Source organism: Mustela putorius, unplaced genomic scaffold (assembly GCF_011764305.1).
Source record: "Mustela putorius furo isolate JIRA1106 unplaced genomic scaffold, ASM1176430v1.1 tig00003909_pilon_pilon_pilon, whole genome shotgun sequence".
Classification (NCBI taxonomy): domain Eukaryota; kingdom Metazoa; phylum Chordata; class Mammalia; order Carnivora; family Mustelidae; genus Mustela; species Mustela putorius.
Window position 1 is genome coordinate 28,283,166 of NW_025422057.1, and position 17,621 is coordinate 28,300,786.

The 17,621-nt window shown below is 45.7% G+C and overlaps 1 protein-coding gene across 2 annotated transcripts in view; it reads left to right on the plus strand.

Moving 5' to 3' along the window:
* LOC101682266 (dynamin binding protein) overlaps window positions 1–15,343 on the plus strand; it is a 104,759-nt gene extending 89,416 nt beyond the window's left edge. For both annotated transcript variants that reach the window (XM_045068456.1, XM_045068457.1), the window contains 8 exons: window positions 419–549; window positions 1,521–1,625; window positions 5,600–5,728; window positions 6,997–7,329; window positions 7,703–7,882; window positions 9,593–9,791; window positions 11,801–12,348; window positions 13,690–15,343. In XM_045068456.1, the coding sequence (XP_044924391.1) occupies window positions 419–549; window positions 1,521–1,625; window positions 5,600–5,728; window positions 6,997–7,329; window positions 7,703–7,882; window positions 9,593–9,791; window positions 11,801–12,348; window positions 13,690–13,875 (1,811 nt within the window). In that variant the 3' untranslated portion in view covers window positions 13,876–15,343. The remainder of the gene's footprint in view (window positions 1–418; window positions 550–1,520; window positions 1,626–5,599; window positions 5,729–6,996; window positions 7,330–7,702; window positions 7,883–9,592; window positions 9,792–11,800; window positions 12,349–13,689) is intronic.
* Window positions 15,344–17,621: the final 2,278 nt, after the last annotated feature.

A 17,621-nucleotide genomic window follows, 5' to 3' on the forward strand; every position in this document is an offset into this window, starting at 1 on the left:
TCTCGTTTGTACATGAGACCATTTAAGATGGTCTTATAAAGGAAGTAGGGTTCCTTCCTACATTTCATTGGAGAAGAAAATGAGGCTTAGAGGAGTTAAGTGACTTCTGGGAGGCCACACCTTGATGAAATGATGGACCCAGGCCTTGAGCTCAAAGGTGTCCTGGACTCCAGATCTTGACTCTTCTCCCGACCCCTTGCTCCCTTTCCTCCTAACCACCTCTAGTCTGCACCATCTCTAGCTTCGTCAAGTAGCCTGTCTCTCCATAACGGTGACTTGCATTCATGTGTTGTCTCTACTCAGCTACAAACTCATTGAAAAGAAGCACTAGCTGTAGTTTGGGTTGTTGATCTCATTTTGTGGCTCATGTTGTAGCCTGTCCATGCTCAGAGAAGGGCTTTCTTGACTCACTCCCTAGTCCTCAAGTACCGAAAGGGCGATGAAGACAGCCTCATGGAGAAGATTTCCAAACTGAACATCCATTCCATCATCAAGAAATCCAACCGCGTAAGCAGTCACCTGAAGCACCTGACCGGCTTCGCTCCACAGGTGAGATTCCCACCGTTGAAGGCTTGGCGCATCTTCAGCAGCATTTGGGGGTTCCACATCATGGGCTTCCTGCATGGTGTCATGTGGCATGATTCCCCTTTTAGTACCTCTTTCGGTGTTTGCCCCGGGGTGGATACAGGGCCCGGCAGCTCCTGTGCACGGGAATCCTCACGCCCCGCCCTGCCCCCCATGCCCTGCGGAGCCGCTTACAGTGTGTGCAAAGGCTAACCGGGAGGCCTAGTCGGTCTTGATAATAGTCATTGTGGTTTTAGACGCCCGGGAGGAGCTTGTGACATATTTGGAGAGACCAAATTAAAGACGTGAAGCTAGAAGGGATTTAAGAGGTCACCGTAGTTCCACACAACTGTCACAAATTTTAAAAATGTGAAATGTGAGAAATTGAGTCATTGGGAAGCGTTTGTCCACATCCCTGAGAGTGCATCACAGACTTCATTGTCCAGCTTACGTGCAGCCTGCGGCCAGTGGGGAGCAGTGGCTAGCAAACAATCAGTTGCCCAGCGTTGCAGTGTGTTCTTGGTATGCCCTAGTACTTAGGAAGATAGGAGTTGCAGGAGAACGAGCTTCGTGTGGACAAGAGATTTAATCCAAGCTCAAAGAAAGGGGCTTTAGCATAGGGACAGAAGAGGACATTCCAGGCAAGGGGGCAGCTCGAGACAATGCACCGGGGTAAACGAATGTGGTCACCGGGGCAGGGAGAGAGCACCCTGACCCGAGCAAAGCTCATCTTCCCATCAGGAGCAGGAAGAGTTAAGGTGAGAAGGCAGGACGGCCCACATGTATTTTGGCGCTCTTTCAAGGTCATGTAGATGTATTTAACTCAAGTATGATTTGGGGAAACATCAAAGGCTTGAAATTTGGAGAAAAGATATTTTTAAGAAAGATACTTTTGCCAATAGGATAGATTGAAGGAGAATCCAGATCGGCTAATAGCACTTGTTTATTTTGAACAGATCAAAGATGAAGCGTTTGAAGAAACAGAAAAGAACTTCCGGATGCAAGAAAGATTGATCAAATCATTTATCCGAGACCTGTCTCTCTACCTGCAGCATATCCGGGTGAGAGAAGGCGCTGCCCTGCTTAGAATCACACAAGCTGGAATTCTGTCTGTTTTCCTGCTTGTCCGCCTACTGTGGGATGCGTGTTGAATAATTTGAACTCAGATGACCACTGTCCCCTGACATACTTGTTCCTGGGGGTCCTGTACGTTATTTAAGAGGTGACAGTGTTTGGAAGATGAGCATGCTGAATCTGAATTCTAGAGCAGGCTGCTCCTTCCCCGCTCTCGCTTTCACCGACCTCCCCACCATCTTTTTCTTACCGTCCCCTCTGTCCAGTTGTTTGTGAAGCACTTGGCACAAGTTCATTTTGTCAAGATCATTTCGAAGATCGAATAGTATGAGAATGGTTCCCATTGGAGGCATGTGTTCTCATAATAATGTTAACGTCCATCTAATTTAGTTGCCGTATACGAGGCCTCCAAAGCTGTTAGGATCATGAATGGGTCTGGAGAGCTGGAGGGGCTGAGGAGGTCAGGAGGTGTTTGCTTCTCAGTCAGAGGTGGGACTAGACTCCTTTCTGTTTGGGTATCTCCTTCTCCTATGGGCTTCACAGAATGGTGTTTATGTAAGCATATCATGTACCCCTGTCCTTCACACATGACATCTCTTCCTATGAAACCGTTTTCTTAAAGAGCCTCTGCTTGCTTAAAAACAAAAACAAAAATTCAGGAAAATGGTACAAATTCAAAAGGTACCAAAGGGATAAGTAAATTTCATTTTTTAAAAATATTTTATTTATTTATTCGACAGAGAGAGAGGATCACAAGTAGACAGAGAAGCAGGCGGGGGTGGGGGGGGAAGCAGGCTCCCTGCTGAGTAGAGAGCCTGATGTGGGGCTCGATTCCAGGACCCTGAGATCATGACCTGAGCCCGAAGGCAGAGGATTAACCCACTGAGCCATCCAGGCGCCCCCCAAAGGGATAAGTAAAAAGTGGAAATAATTCTTCCTCCAACCCGTCTCCTAGGCACCCTCTAGAGACACAATCTGCATTTATCAGATTCTCCTCTCATTGGAGATAATCGTGTGTGTGTAAGAGAGAGGGAAAGGTACACCCTGTTGAGCATCTTGGGTTTTGCACATAGTAGTATTTTGGAAGTCATTCTAGACCTGTGCACACAGAACTGCCTTTTTTTTTTTTTTTTTAAACAACTCCATAGTATTTAATGATACAGGTGTGCCACAACATGTTTAACTTGTCTCCCATTGATGGACATTTATTTGTAGTTGGCAAATGATTAGATATATTGGCCCAAGATAAATCACAGATATATCATTTTCTGATCTGTGAGAGTATATCTGAACACCAGAGGACTAGATGTGCTGAGCGGAATCATAGCGCATGTACACAATGTACCAGGGAAGACTCCCTATTGGTCGTGTAAGAAAGGATTTCCCCTATCCCTTACTAACACACGGTGTTACCAAATCCAAATGTCTTCTCTTTGCAAGATAGGTTAAAAATGCTATTTCCACATAGTTTAAGTTTGGATTCCTTATGAATGAAGTTGAGGATATTTTCCTATCTTTAAGTCATTATATTCCTTTTTCTGTTCATTTATCTATATCTTGAGGCCCTTATTTATTTATTTGATTTATTTATTTGATGATCCTTCTCTTATTGATTGTACTTATTGACAGTACTTCTGCATTGTTGGAGAAAATAGAAGAGGCCTTTGTGTATGATGATAGTTTACCGCTATTTCTCCCTCAGTTTGTTGACTTTTGAGTTTGCTTCAGTGTTTTCTCCATGTTGAAAATGTTTAGGTTTGCATGGTCTGAACTTTTCTTTTATGGCATCATAGGCCTATGTCATACTTGAAAAGTTCTTTGCTCTTCCAAGGTAATAAGTATCTCCCAGGTTTTAGTATTTTTATTATTTCATTTTTTAAAAGTTGAAGTCATTGATATAGTTGGAATTTAGTGTATAAGGTTGAGGTAGGGATCCAGTGTGATTTTTTTTTTTCACACCTGCTTTTTCAATTACCATCATTTATTAAATAATCCCTATGATTTGAAATGCTCCCTACATTTCCTACAGGCCCCTAAGTAGCAAAACTCTCTCGCTTCATGTTTTAAGTATGTAATTATTTAAAAATTAGGGTTTATAAGACTTTTTAAGAGCACATTGGCTTAAAGTGGAAGATTTGGCAAAAACAGTGTTGATACAACTCCCAAGTATAGTCCCTGGTCTAGGACTTTGCCTTATAGTTCCTCTACTTTTAGTACCCTCCTATTGGGTGTTTTTACCCCATGTTTTCTTCTCTTTTCTTTTTAAAGGTTTTATTTATTTATTTGACAGGGAGAGTGCGAGATCAGAAGTAGGCAGAGAGGCAGGCAGAGAGAGAGGAGGAAGCAGGCTCCCCACTAAGCAGAGAGCCCAATGTGGGGCTCGATCCCAGGACCCCGAGATCATGACCTGAGCTGAAGGCAGAGGCATAACCCTGAAGGCAGAGCCACCCAGGCACCCCACGCCCTATGTTCTCTAAGTGTGTAGCAAGCAAATACCTGAGTCCCCAGCTCTTAAAAGGCCTACCTCCATGGTAGTGGGTGGGACATAATGGAACAGACACAGCCATTGATAGGCAGGTCAGTTTGGTTCTGACTACTAACCAGAAATGAACGGAGAGGACGTCGAACGGTTTCATCACTGACATAAAATGAAAAGCCCTGCCACATAAAAATTAGCTGGATCCACGGAGAGAGAGCAAGCTGGCAAGAACATAAGCTGAGGGACATTGATTATATGTGGTATCTACTTTGGCATGTAGTCTACTATTTTGATATTTCACCACATTATTTTTTAAGACTTTATTTATTTATTTGACAGAGATCACAAGTGGGCAGAGCAGCAGGTGAGGTGGGGCAGAGCCGGGAGTAGGGAGCAGACTCTCTGCTGAGCAGACATGTGGGGCTCGATCCCAGGACCCTGGGATTATGACCTGAGCTGAAGGCAGAGGCTTAACCCACTGAGCCACCCAGGTGCCCCATTCAGCATTGTTTAAAATGAGAGGACATCACTTTTCACATTTATTCTCCCACTCAGGAGGAATTAGGAAGATGACACAATCTCTCCTTCTGACGAAACACCATGTCTACACATACAGGCATAGGACTTAAAGACAAGAGGTCTGCCAACATCATAAAATAAAATGTAAAGTCAAACTGATGTATGAGGCACTGCTGTTTTTGCGCTTAGGGACTTTATTTGCCCTTGAAATCTATGAATGGGAGTTTTGGGTACATTTAGATTTTATTTGGGTTAATATCAAAATAATAGACCTTCCCCTAACTTCAACTAAAAAAGGAGAGAACCCAGCGTTGTTTCAGTAGCCAGAGAAAACAGCCTGGGATTTAAAATGTGTCAGGATCTGTCAGGAACAGTTTACTATTGCATTTATTTATTTATTCATTTACTCAGCATGTGATCATTGAGTCAGCAAACAAAACAGACAAAAATCGCTGCCCTCTTGGAGCTTACGAATTTTCAGGGGATTGTGGGCGGGGGTGGAAGTAGAGTCAGTGAGCAAACATTAGTAAGTGATCTTGTCTGCAGCGACAAAGGACAGAGCAGTCAGGTGTGTCTGAGTGCAGGAAGTGGGGCTGTAATCTGCATAGGGTCCTGGCCAGCTGTTGAAGAAGGTGACACCATGAGCTAACGCTTGCAGGAGGAGAGGTGATCGCTCCTTATCACGATCCTGCAGGAATCCTTTTGGGCTCAAGTTGGGAACATAAAGGAATGCTAAAGAGCTGAAAAACCGTCACCACCTTTTCCTAAGAGTCTTAGGCTTTTCTCTGTGCCTTATAAATCACAATTGATGAGAGTGTCCTTATTTCAAAGCTAAAATACTGTGCTAGAGAGAAAATTTTAAATTTTTTAAATTAAATTTTGTCCCATTCTGCTAACAGGGATGAATGGTAAAGGCTAGAAAGTTCTGCCTGTCTTATCGCATTTGTTTCTAACCGGCTCCAGGAATCGGCGTGCGTGAAAGTGGTGGCCGCAGTGAGCATGTGGGATGTGTGCATGGAGAAGGGACACAGAGACTTGGAGCAGTTTGAGAAGGTGCATCGCTACATCAGTGACCAGCTCTTCACAAATTTCGTAAGTGACTCTTCCTTCAACCCTCTTTTCGTAGGGTGGCCTTCTTCCCAGGGTTCTCAAGAACCTGCTCTGTGGAAAAGTTAATTCCACAGACATACCATGTGCTTCAGGAATACCAGTCATCCTCTGGCTCCATTCGTATCAGGGTTTTATTTTCAGAACAATGGCTTTAATTAGTTAAAAGGACAGGTTGGGCCTCTGGTATTCAAAGAGAATTTTTTATAGCTTGTGATCAGTCAGGTTTGAGGAGACAGAGGCAAACTGGGAAATTTCATCTGGTATCACTGTTGATAACTCTGAAGAAAAAGGACAACTGTAGGAGCCCTAACTTAGAAAGGAATATTTAGTAGTTTCAACGTTAACCAATGGATCTTTGAAATGGCGTGTGCTTCCTTATAAAGATGGTACTAAAGGCCAAATTGCTCTGGCAATTCTAAATATAGATGTGGGATTGTTTGATGGTGAGGAGAAAGAGATGAGTGGGGTTTGAAGGTTTCTTGGAAATTTCTGGATGGTTTCAGGCTGAAGAAAGTATTCATTCACATTTGAGGAACACACAGGTGTTCTCACCAGTAGCATCTTACTGAAAGTAACATACTAAGTCCCTATTTATGTTCTTTACGTGACAGTATCCTGCCCCTCGATGTCTGTCCTTCTAGAACAAATTAAAGAGAAAAATCTTTTGAAAACTAGAAGCAGGTGTTAACAAGTAGTTATGATTAGAAAAGGTATGGTGGGTGTATGAAGGCTTCTCCCCCTCAGACTTCTGCAACAAGTATCTCTTGGGTTAAATTTGATCCGTGTAGACCTGTGTACTAAGCTGTGATACCGGGCAGATGACCCGTTATCCACGGTGGCGCTAAGGCAGGCTCAGCACATTTTGCAGGCTCTAGCGAGTGCATATGGTTGGTGAAGGTTATACATTGAGAAGTTTTTATAAAATGTGTGAGTCTGTCTGGCGTTGAGTAAGTAGAACGCCTTAGACCTGCGTGGGTTTCCATTGTGCGGGAGGAGCAAAGCAGGCGCTGCAGGATATCACAGATCAGCCCGACGGGTGTTTCAGGGAAGGACACATATCCGTGGTGACGGGTGGTCACTGGACTTACTGTGCAGATCTAGCCTCAGTAAATACAAACCCGGATAAATACAAAGTAAATACAATTTACAAAGTAAATACAAACGTCGTCTGCCCCAACCTGATGCTTGGTTAAAACCCCGAAATAGGGGATCTGGAAGGGCTGAGCCTTGTGGTTGTCTTGTCCCCACAGAAGGAGAGAACGGAGCGGCTGGTCATCTCTCCCCTCAATCAGCTGCTGAGCATGTTCACGGGGCCGCACAAGCTGGTGCAGAAGCGCTTCGACAAGCTGCTGGACTTCTACAACTGCACGGAGCGGGCGGAGAAGCTGAAGGACAAGAAGACCCTGGAGGAGCTGCAGTCGGCCCGGAACAACTACGAGGCCCTGAATGCGCAGCTGTTGGACGAGCTGCCCAAGTTCCACCAGTACGCGCGGGGGCTGCTCACCAACTGCGTCCACGGCTACGCCCAGGCCCACTGTGACTTTGTGCGCCGGGCGCTGGAGCAGCTCCAGCCGCTGCTGTCGGTGCGTGAGCCGCCTACCCTCCCCTCCGCGTCCCGCCCCCCAACCTCCGGCCTGGGAGAGGGGTCACAGGCTCTCCCAGTGTCCTGGGAGTGCACATGTGGGGTGCCTGAGAAAGTCTTCCCGCTGGAGATATTAAAGAGGGCCCTGGGTCAGGCCCGTCCCACCTGGAAATTCCTGGCCCTTGCCTGTGTCTGGGGCTTCCAAGCGGCTCTTTCCACCCTGCAGAGCTGCGGAGTGGTGGAGAGCCACCGGCCGGGCCTGCTGGCAGGGCCGCGGGACCCACACCGGCAAGCCTGGGTCCTCCATCCGTGGTCTCTCTCTCTCTCTCTCTCTCAATCTCTTTCTCTCTCTCTGCCCCATCCGCCAACTCCAGTTAATTAAAGTTGCTGGCAGAGAGGGCAACCTGATTGCCATCTTCCATGAAGAGCACAGCAGGGTCCTACAGCAGCTCCAGGTTTTCACCTTCTTCCCAGAGTCACTTCCCGCCTCCAGGAAGCCCTTTGAGAGGAAGACCATGGACCGCCAGTCCGCGCGGAAACCGCTCCTGGGCCTGGTGAGTGGGGGGGTTCAGGCCCGGCCTGGTCAGCAACGACCCCTGTGTCCCAGAGCAGGCCACTTAGCCCGGTTCTCAGCTAATGGACGCAGGTATCATACTGATATCAACGAGTTATGATGTTCAGACAGGCTCGTATGTGTAAAGCACTTAGAAATGGCCTGGCACAGGGAAGCTGTCTTCATTGTTACTGCTGATGCACCCAGCTTCGGCCACAGAGGAGTGCTTTCACAGGAGTTTAAATATCTTATCGTAATGGATGATAAAGGTCATGGAGTTCTCACATCTGTCGTGGGCTCCTGCAGGCAATGTCCCTGAGCATCAAGGTGGGTAATGGTAGTGACCGCCAGTAGCTTTTTTACACTCGATATGTCGGTCAGAACAGCTTCTGAAAAGCATTCTCAGATCTTAGTCTATCCAGTGAATGGAGTTTGCAAAGGACTAATATTAATACTTTGATCAGTTAATTAAGGAAACTGATTTAAGGGTATGTTAATTCTGCCAGGCTTCCCCATGTTCAATCATGTATTGGAAAAGCCACTAGGGTGGCTCAGTCCGTTGGGCATCTGCTCAGGTCATTCCGCTCAGGTCATGATCCCGGGGTCCTGGGATCAGGTCCTGCATCAGGCTCCCCACTGAGGGGGGCTCTGCTACTCCCTCTCCCTCTGTCTGCTGCTCTCCCTGCTTGTGCGCTCTGTCAAATAAATAAAAATAAAATATTTAAAAAAAAGTAATTATCTGATACATGGCCAAATTGTTCATGGCTGACTGCTTTTCTACCCAAAGTAACATTCTTTTAGAACTCATTTCCAAAGTAGGATGAGATACACCAGATTATATGGGGCCATAATTGGAAAGATTATTGATCTCTCTTGACAACACATTGCTCCGTATAATCTCATAGGCATTAATTTATATTACCTTAAAAGGGAAAATCAAATTTATTATTACTTTTATTTAATTCTAATTTTTACAAATCATAATTGTTTTTATAGATGGGGAAGTCAAGATAAGGAAAGTCTCAGTTTATTATTATTTTTTTTAATGGATTTTATTTATTTATTTGACAGAGATCACAAGTAGGCAGAGAGATAGGCAGAGAGAGAGGGGGAGGCAGGCTTCCCACTGAGCAGAGAGCGCGATGTGGGGCTCAATCCCAGGACCCTGGGATCATGAACTGAGCTGAAGGCAGAGGCTTTAATCCACTGAGCCACCCAGGCGCCCCCAGGAAAGTCTCAGTTGTTTAAATTCATATAGCAAAACAGAAAATCTTGTAATATTACTTATATAGTTTGAACTCTTCTGGTGGCACTTCTTTTTAAAGTTTTATTTTTAAGTAATTTTTACACCATGTGGGGCTTGAACTCACAACCCCGAGATTGAGAGTTGCACATTCTACCGACTGAGCCAGCCAAGCACCCCATGGGACACTTAAATCACATTTTTTGGTCACAAGATAAACAGATGTGGCACTAAGATGGGACATTAAATTTTCTTAATAGCTACCAAGGCATAAAACATGAGCTAAGATCATGATTTTTACCTAGCCACATGGACTGTCTCAGGCTCAAAAATATCTGATGGGAGTAGCAAGGGGCTGGCTGTTGTTGCCCCCATTTCTGAGACTCACTGTGAGCTGAGATTAGTTGTGGCCATGGTCTGGGGCCAGGGAGGACTTGTGTCTACTACGTCTCTTGTGTTGCCTTCCAGCCAAGTTACATGCTACAGTCGGAAGAACTCCGGGCCTCCCTTCTGGCAAGGTATCCCCCTGAGAAACTCTTCCAAGCAGAACGGAACTTCAATGCCGCTCAGGACTTGGATGTCTCACTTCTGGAAGGGGACCTGGTGGGCGTGATCAAAAAGAAGGACCCCATGGGCAGTCAGAACCGCTGGCTGATTGACAACGGAGGTAGGAATATTAGACCTCAGATTACTCTAACTCTAGATGAGGAGAAAGTTATTTCTGACTGTATCCAAATCTTGTCTAGGCCAAAAAAGAAAAGAAAATGAAAATCTTTGATTAAAGGGGAAAAATAACCTTCCAAGTTCTGTCCATCTTGGGAGAGTGCAGTGCCCAGTCATTACCAAAACAAAATCTGTCTTTGGTTTTGGTTTTGTTTTCACAAATTCCAGAAGGGGCTCCATTTCTTACCTTTGCAGGCTCTTGCCAAGCTTCGCAGCTCTTCCAGGCCATGCTTACAGGCCCCCGAGCCCTTTCAACCTGTTCCAAGTGAACCACAAAATAAGCTGCCCTCTTCCAAGCTCTGGAAATGGGTTTTGAGGATGTGTGAATTTAGAACCTGTAGTAAAGGGTTTTTTGTTTGCTTTACTGGTTTTACCTCATGACTAGGGAATGGCTTTAAAAATAGCTTTACAGCTTTTTTCTAGCGGGGGTGGTAGCAGGGGCTAGGGGGTTTGTTGGGTACAGAATTTAAAGAAAAGTAAAAAAGAAAAATCCATGTCATTTCTCCACTATTCCAATAATCCAAAAAGCTCTAAAAAACAAAGGGCTTTTTTCCCAGAACTCACTCACCAAAACCTTCCCTGATCTGAACTTATTTGGTAGCAAAATCCCAGCAAAGTGTTGTAGCTGTTTATAATTGTAACTCCTCTCTTTTGACGTGAATAGTCATACATTATAGAAACATCAGTGGGTTTAATTTTGAGGCGGTGACCCAGACCCTGCTGGGGTTGTCATTGTCATAAACCATATACGGACCTGATTCCTTTCCCCAAATTCAAAAAGGCTGAATTCCAAAGCCCATCTGGCTCTTAGCATTTTAAATAAGGACTGTGGGCCTATACAATGAACTTCTCTGTTCACACCACCGGAATGGAAAATTGTGACATTCTCAGTTTGAAAGTATTTTGTGGATCTCCTCCCCCGCCCATCCTTCCTGCTTACCCAAAAAATGGAGATTGGCAGTGGGAAAGGAACGCAAGGATGGGGGGCGATGGGCCAGGGAAGCTGCTGATGGGTTCACAGAAGGGTTCCCAGTAACCATCCAGGCTGTTCCACCCCTGGGGCTTTTATCTACGCCATCCCGGTGAGTGGTGGCAGGAAGCCCACGGTATTAGGATCGGCAGTTAGACCCTCTACCCCTCACCATCTGCCCAAGGGAAACCACTCCCTCTGCCCCCATTAAGGCAGATGTAACAAAAACACATTGAAGATGAAGGCGGAGATGGCTGTTGGTCGCATGGAGGTTTTATGCTCTGGGCACTTCCCTTGACAGATCCTCCTTTCTTACTTAGTATTATGAAAAATGTACCTGTGGATCAAGGATTTCAGTCTTATATGTTACAAAGTTTGAGCTGCAGACCCCTGTGTCATTATCTTAGGACATTTATTAAAGTGATCACGTGCTGTGCCCGCGTTGCGTCCACTTGAGCCCCTATAGACCGCTTCCAGCCTTAGCCTGTTCTCACAATACATCCACCATGTTCCCAGAGCACACGTGGAGATTCAAGTGCCCTGGATGGAAAAAGGGCCGGTGGCCCTCTTCGAGCGGATCAGTCACTAGGAGGATGGTTTTTAAAATCCCTTTTTCCATACTTAGTGTATCTGAGCACATCCTTAGTTAAGTCTCTCCTAGCCTTTGTTTCCGTGATGTAGATATCCTGTTCAGTTTTCTTCATCTGCTCATTCTCAAGCACATGGCCACTTGTATTACTGTCCCCTTGAATGTCCACAAGGACTCCCGTCACTCACCTTTCAGGCAGTGGTAGTAAGCTTGCCCTGGCAGGTAGCCACAGGGTTGTGTCTCCTGGGATTAACTGTCCCACCTTTTTTGTCCCTAAGCATCTTATTTTGTGTCTCTCACTATTGCCCTTGCTCTTCAACCATTTTTTTTTCGGTGACTCTGCCCGCCATCCATTCCATTAAAAGCACTTCCTGTTGACTCTTCCTCCCTGTAGTCACCAAAGGCTTTGTGTACAGCTCCTTCCTGAAGCCCTACAATGCGCGCCGCAGCCACTCGGATGCCTCGGTGGGCAGCCACTCGTCCACTGAGTCGGAGCTGGGCAGCTCCTCCCCCAGGTTCCCGCAGCAGAACAGCAGCAGCACCCTGACCTTCAATCCCAGCAGCATGGCCGTGTCCTTCACATCGGGGTCTTGCCAGAAGCAACCTCAAGATGCCACTTCATTGAAGGAACTGGACCAAGAAGCTCTCAGTGCATCCTTAAATTTGGGTTGTTCAGAAAGCAGTCCTTCCAGATGCCCCACCGACCCAGACCCCAGCTCCCAGCCCAGGTCATGGGACCTCCCAGAGGCAGCCAGAGACATTCACCCGCCTGCCCCCGCCCTCAGGAGTTGCAGGAACTCCAGGCGTCCAGAAACGGTCGGTTACTCCCTACAAGGGCGAAACGGGCAGGGAAAAGACCTTATGAGAGGGTGTACGAGAACATCCCAGTCTCTGGAAGACAAAAACGAAGAGCCAGAAAGCAGGGAGGCAGAAGGCAACCAGGCAAGTGCTCCCTGGTCGCCGTGTGGCAGACGTGGCGGGAGTGTTGGGGGGTAGGTGGAGGAGAGGGGGAGTCCGAGGTGCGCCCAGGGCCTGGGTGGTGGTCTGGGCTGAGCTCACTGACTAGTCTTATAAAGCACACACGGAATCTCGCTCTAGGAGTGAGCACCTCCACGCCTTCAGGTTGGCTGACGCTTCCCGGGCTGTTTCTGGGCCCCTTCTGCTGTGTCATTGGGCATTCACAAGGTGTTACAACGAAAACCTTTTCCACTGTGCCAGCTCATAATCCCTCATCGTATAAAGTCTGCCATTTATCCCATCTGTTTTTTTATTCAAATAGCTCTGTGTTTTCCCCCTGGAATTTAGAAATAACATTCTCAGTTTTTTCTATTCTTTTTATAATGGCCTATTTTTGTCTTTATGAATTTGAGTAAGCTTTTGTATCTTGAGCATATTAAACCTACCTATTTTAAGGTCACTTTCACATTCATGGCTGGCGAACCTCTGGTTGCCTTTGCTCCCTCTTGTATCAGGGATTTTCCACGTGTGTCTTAGACCATCTGTCTATGAGCTCATCTCCAGCCGGGTTGCCTTTGAGAGACTCAGATGTGTCCTGGGTTGTGGAGGCATTTGCCTCTGCCAACCTCTGGATTCCAAAAGACCAGTTTTCAACACAAGCTTCTCAGTTCACCGGTCATTCTACGCCACATTCCTCAGGACTACAGATGGGCTTAAGGAATTGCCTGTTCCTCAGGTGATTCTGCTGCTGCCCACTGCCCAAGACAGGCATCCAAGTTTTGGGCCAGTCAGTGGACGCTTTTCTTAGACATGTGGAAGGAGGAGATGGCCCCCCCCTTTTAAAAATTCTGATTTTGTTTAAAAAGTTCACTTATCGCTTCATCGACTCCTCCAAGTCCTAAGAGTATGTTTTCATCCTTGTGCCTCCCTGGGCTTTGTGGCTTTGCCTCCCTGGACTTTGTGGCTTCCCCTCCCGATCACTGAGCACCGCCTATCAGCCATATTGGCCAAATTTCCTTCTTTCACTTTTTAAGGCAACTCTGAAAGAGTAGAAGGATATAAATTCTGGTTTTCTTTGAATCTGCCCTGTTCATTATGGTAGCTCTCAGGTCTATGTAGCATTTTAAATTTAAGTTAGTTAAAATTAAATAAAATTTAAAATTAAGTGCCTCAGTCTTACTGGCCATACTTCAAGTGCTTGATAGCCACACGTGTCTAGAGGCTGCCATATTGGATGGCACAGGTATAGAACATTCCTATCACCGCAGGAAATCCTGCTGGACAGTATTGCTCCAATCAATGTCTCGTTTTCTCTCCCTCTCATAGGTCTATTTTGCTGTGTATACCTTCAAGGCACGGAATCCAAATGAGCTGAGTGTGTCAGCCAATCAGAGACTCAAGATCCTGGAGTTTAAAGATGTTATGGGAAATACAGAGTGGTGGTTAGCCGAAGTTAATGGGAAGAAGGGGTATGTCCCATCCAATTATATCCGCAAAGCTGAATATACCTGAACTTATTCTCCTCCTCACTCAACCTTGCTGCCTTCACTTCCTTCTGCTGAAGGGTCCTGGTGGCCCCGTGAGAGGGCACCTGCTCCTGGGACACTGGCCCCATCCGCACTGTTTAACTACGGCATGGCACAGGACACAAGATGAGTCTTGTTTCCCGCCATTGGGTCGTCAACTTTGATGCTCACTAGACTTTCTAGAATTTGAAATGGACCCCAGGGCTTGTGAGTGACTCTGTGACCATGAGAAGAAAGGCATGTCTCGGGTCAGCCTTTGGAAATGAGAAATTTCCCATAAGAAGACCAGTATCAGATATATGCTGGAAGCACGCTCCAGCCTGAGAGGATGTGGGCTTGGGTTGTACCATACTGAGTTTGGGGTGGTCCCATGCTCCGTGAACAAATGCCAGATACTGACTTGGATGAAGAGAATTCTCTGGGAGCCCTTATAGACTGCGCCTCCGCACGTGGCAAGAAGTTTGTTGAGATTGTACCAAATCTGGTATTTCAACGCTTCCGTGTTTAGTATACATTCATACATACACCCACACCCCTAATTTCCAAAAGTCCCTCAAATACTACCACAATCTGTAACCTTATTTGTTTCAAATACTGCATTCCCAGATTGCCGAGCCAACATTCAGTTGTGTTCTCTTTTTTAAAAGCATTTAGGGTCTTTTTTCCCTTCATCATTTCTGTGAATGGGTCTCTTCCCTTTGAGATGTACAACCGTCTACCCCTTCTTGACAGTCACCTGCACCTTACGAGTCCGTGTGTGATGTCTCCTGGCCCTTCACCCAGAATCCAATAACAGATAGCTTTTCCTAGGAGAACAAGGTGAGAGCTTCAGCCACCCCATGGAAAGAGCTTGCCTTATGGTGAGCTGAACCCGTTTGGCCTGGCGGAAGCCTGGATGCCTTTCTCCTTCATCCGCACTACTGTCCACAGATGCAGAAAGCCTAATACTCGTGTAGTGTATGAATGGGAAGTGGTCCCAGAGGTAGCTTATCCAAGACTTGGAAATAAGCATTTTTCTGTTTCACAACTAACCTCCATGCTTCAGAGACCATAGTCTAAGCCAGACAGATTCTAAAGTGCCTGATCGTCCCTCCATCTGGCTTCAGGAAAATCTCCGCTAATCCTTACAACAAAGAATCGCTCCCTGACTATTCTATTTAAGCAAGGCTCTTATTCTTAAGGTTTACGCCAGATATGAGGCCTACCTGGGAATAGAAAACTAGACTTTTGTCTCAAGAAAGGGAATTAAGAACACCTGACAGCCCCCTGCTCCTTCAAGTGCACCTTTGGCCTTAAAAATCCTGATGAACTGGAAGACACCTATGGGCCCCTTAGCCTTGTGTGTCTGCGGGTCGGTCAGAAGGCAGCAATGCGAGTCTCTTGTGAATAGTGTTTATATTTAGAGATGTTTATATTTAAGTAGTTATTTTATAAATAAAAGCATTTCTATGGGCCGTGAGTGTGTTTTCTTGATTTCTGTCCATGTGTTTAGCCTGAACCTTGTCGGATTTCTGAAGGTAACTTTTTGACAATTCAAAACAATGGCGAGATTCCAGACAATGGGAGAGGCTAACTGAAGAAATTCCAGTCAAAAATCCATTTTGTTAAATATAATTTCAACAGAATTCCCATACCCTCAAAAGATGCCCATGTTGCAGGTGATCGCCCCTCTTTACGCTGTTTTGTACTATAAAATGCTAGTGGAACAGAACTGGAGGCTTTAAACTAAAGGCTATAAGGTAAGCTCTTTGCTGATATCACAGAGGTGGAAACTGACGCCCTAGAGATGAAGTAACAAGGCATGGAGTAGCAGCTGCGCGAGGGTGGGGATGGTACGGGGGTGGGTAGGGGGAGTAGCAGGAGCACTGGCCGCCCAGGGTTGGGGGTGGGGGTTGCTGTGGGTGAGGGGAGACCCTAGACCATGAAGCAATTACCTGATACTGTGAAGGGAGAGAAAACATGACGGGTTAGGTGGACTCTGAGAAGAAATTTATCAGTCAGCTAGGCCAACTCTTACTTTATGGACTAGGAAAATGGGATTGAGAGACATTGTGACTTCCCCAAGCCACCCATTGAGTTTTTAATGGATCCTGAATTGAAACTTGGGTCTTGGGTTCTCTAGCTGAGTCTCTCCACCTTGTTCTGGAGCCAGACGGTCTGGCTTCAGATACTTAAGAGCTTTGTGACCTTGACAACTTACCCAACCCATTCTTCAGCTTCCTTATCTAAAGTAGGTGGTAATACTATCCGCATCATGGGTTATTGTAAGGATTGAATAAGTTAGTACATGGAGAGTCCTAGAGCTGCCTGATCCTTAGTAATAAATTGGAGAGCCCTTGGGGTCCAAGTCAAGGAATTTAAATTTGATGAGTCTGGTAGTAAGAAACTCTGGTAGGCTCTTAAATGGATTGTCTGTTTTAGGAAAGCTAAATGTTAAGGGGATGATTGAGAGGGAGGACAGATCAAAGGCAAGAAAATCTTAATTAGTTGGAAAAAAGTTAACTGCTTTGGGCATCAGATTGCTGGAGAGTGGAAAAAAGCATTCTACAAAGACTGCAGTTGAAGAAATGATGGAATCACTGACAAAAGGGAGATCACTGAGATGGGAGCAGGTTTATGAAAAGATGAGGTTTCTCATATTAAACACAAGATATCTGCCTATCTTGCTCCTCCAGGTGTGGCCTTAGCCCAGTAGCATCACTGCAACCCGGGAATTAATGGAAATGCAGGCTCCTCCTGAGCATCCCAGAGCTCAAGATCCTGACATGATTTATGTGCACAGCACAGTTTGAGAACCATCTGTCAAGGCAATTTTTTTAAAAGATTTTATTTATTTGCTTGAGAGAGTGAGAGAGAGAGCACAGAGGGAGGAGAAGCAGACTCCACTGAGCAGGAAGCCCGAGGTGGGGCTCAATCCTAGGACCCAGAGATCATGATCTGAGCTGAACTTAAACATCTGCTTAACCGACTGAGCCACCCAGATAACCCCCAAGGCAATTTTTTTTAATGGAACTTTCTACTGTCAGAAAAGTAAAAGTTACAAAACCCATGGGAGGAAAGAGTATCAGATGTTTCAGAAATGTTCCTGAAGAAAATTTCTTAATCTGGTTTATCTGCTTGCTTCAACTCATGCATTTTCTCCCTTTCCTGCCTGGAAGTAGCTCTTCAGTTGTGCTTTTATCCGAGAGTCCTAGGAGAACGGAGCAGTGGTGGGGACTGCCATCTATAAAGTCTGGATTTCTGGCTTTCATCTCAAGAGCACTGTGAGAACCAAATAAAATGACGTGTACATTTTTGTGCAATGTGAGCTCTAGGACTACATGGTTCTAATAAGGATTGAATTTTGTGTCACCCTGTTTTAATTAGATTGTGAAACTAGGACTCTGCTATGTGGATTTTGTTTCAAGATCAGGATTTCAAACCAGCCCCAGAAGAACGTGGTTGTTTCATGTGGAGAACCTTAGACCCAAGGACCAAGATACCTCAAAATGCCGACACATTATTCTAAATCCTCTCTCTAGTTGCCACAACTCACACAACTGGGGATTTTAAGCTCTTCTGCCTGTTAATACATTGTATTGATGGAGTTTTTACTGTCACACCTTTGCCAAGTACAACAGAACATTGCCTTACCTCACCTAGCCTACTGGAATCTTCCTGCAATTGTTAATGAAGATCAGGATTAGTCTTTTGCCTCTATCGAGAAGGGAGAATTCAACAACAAATTGGGGG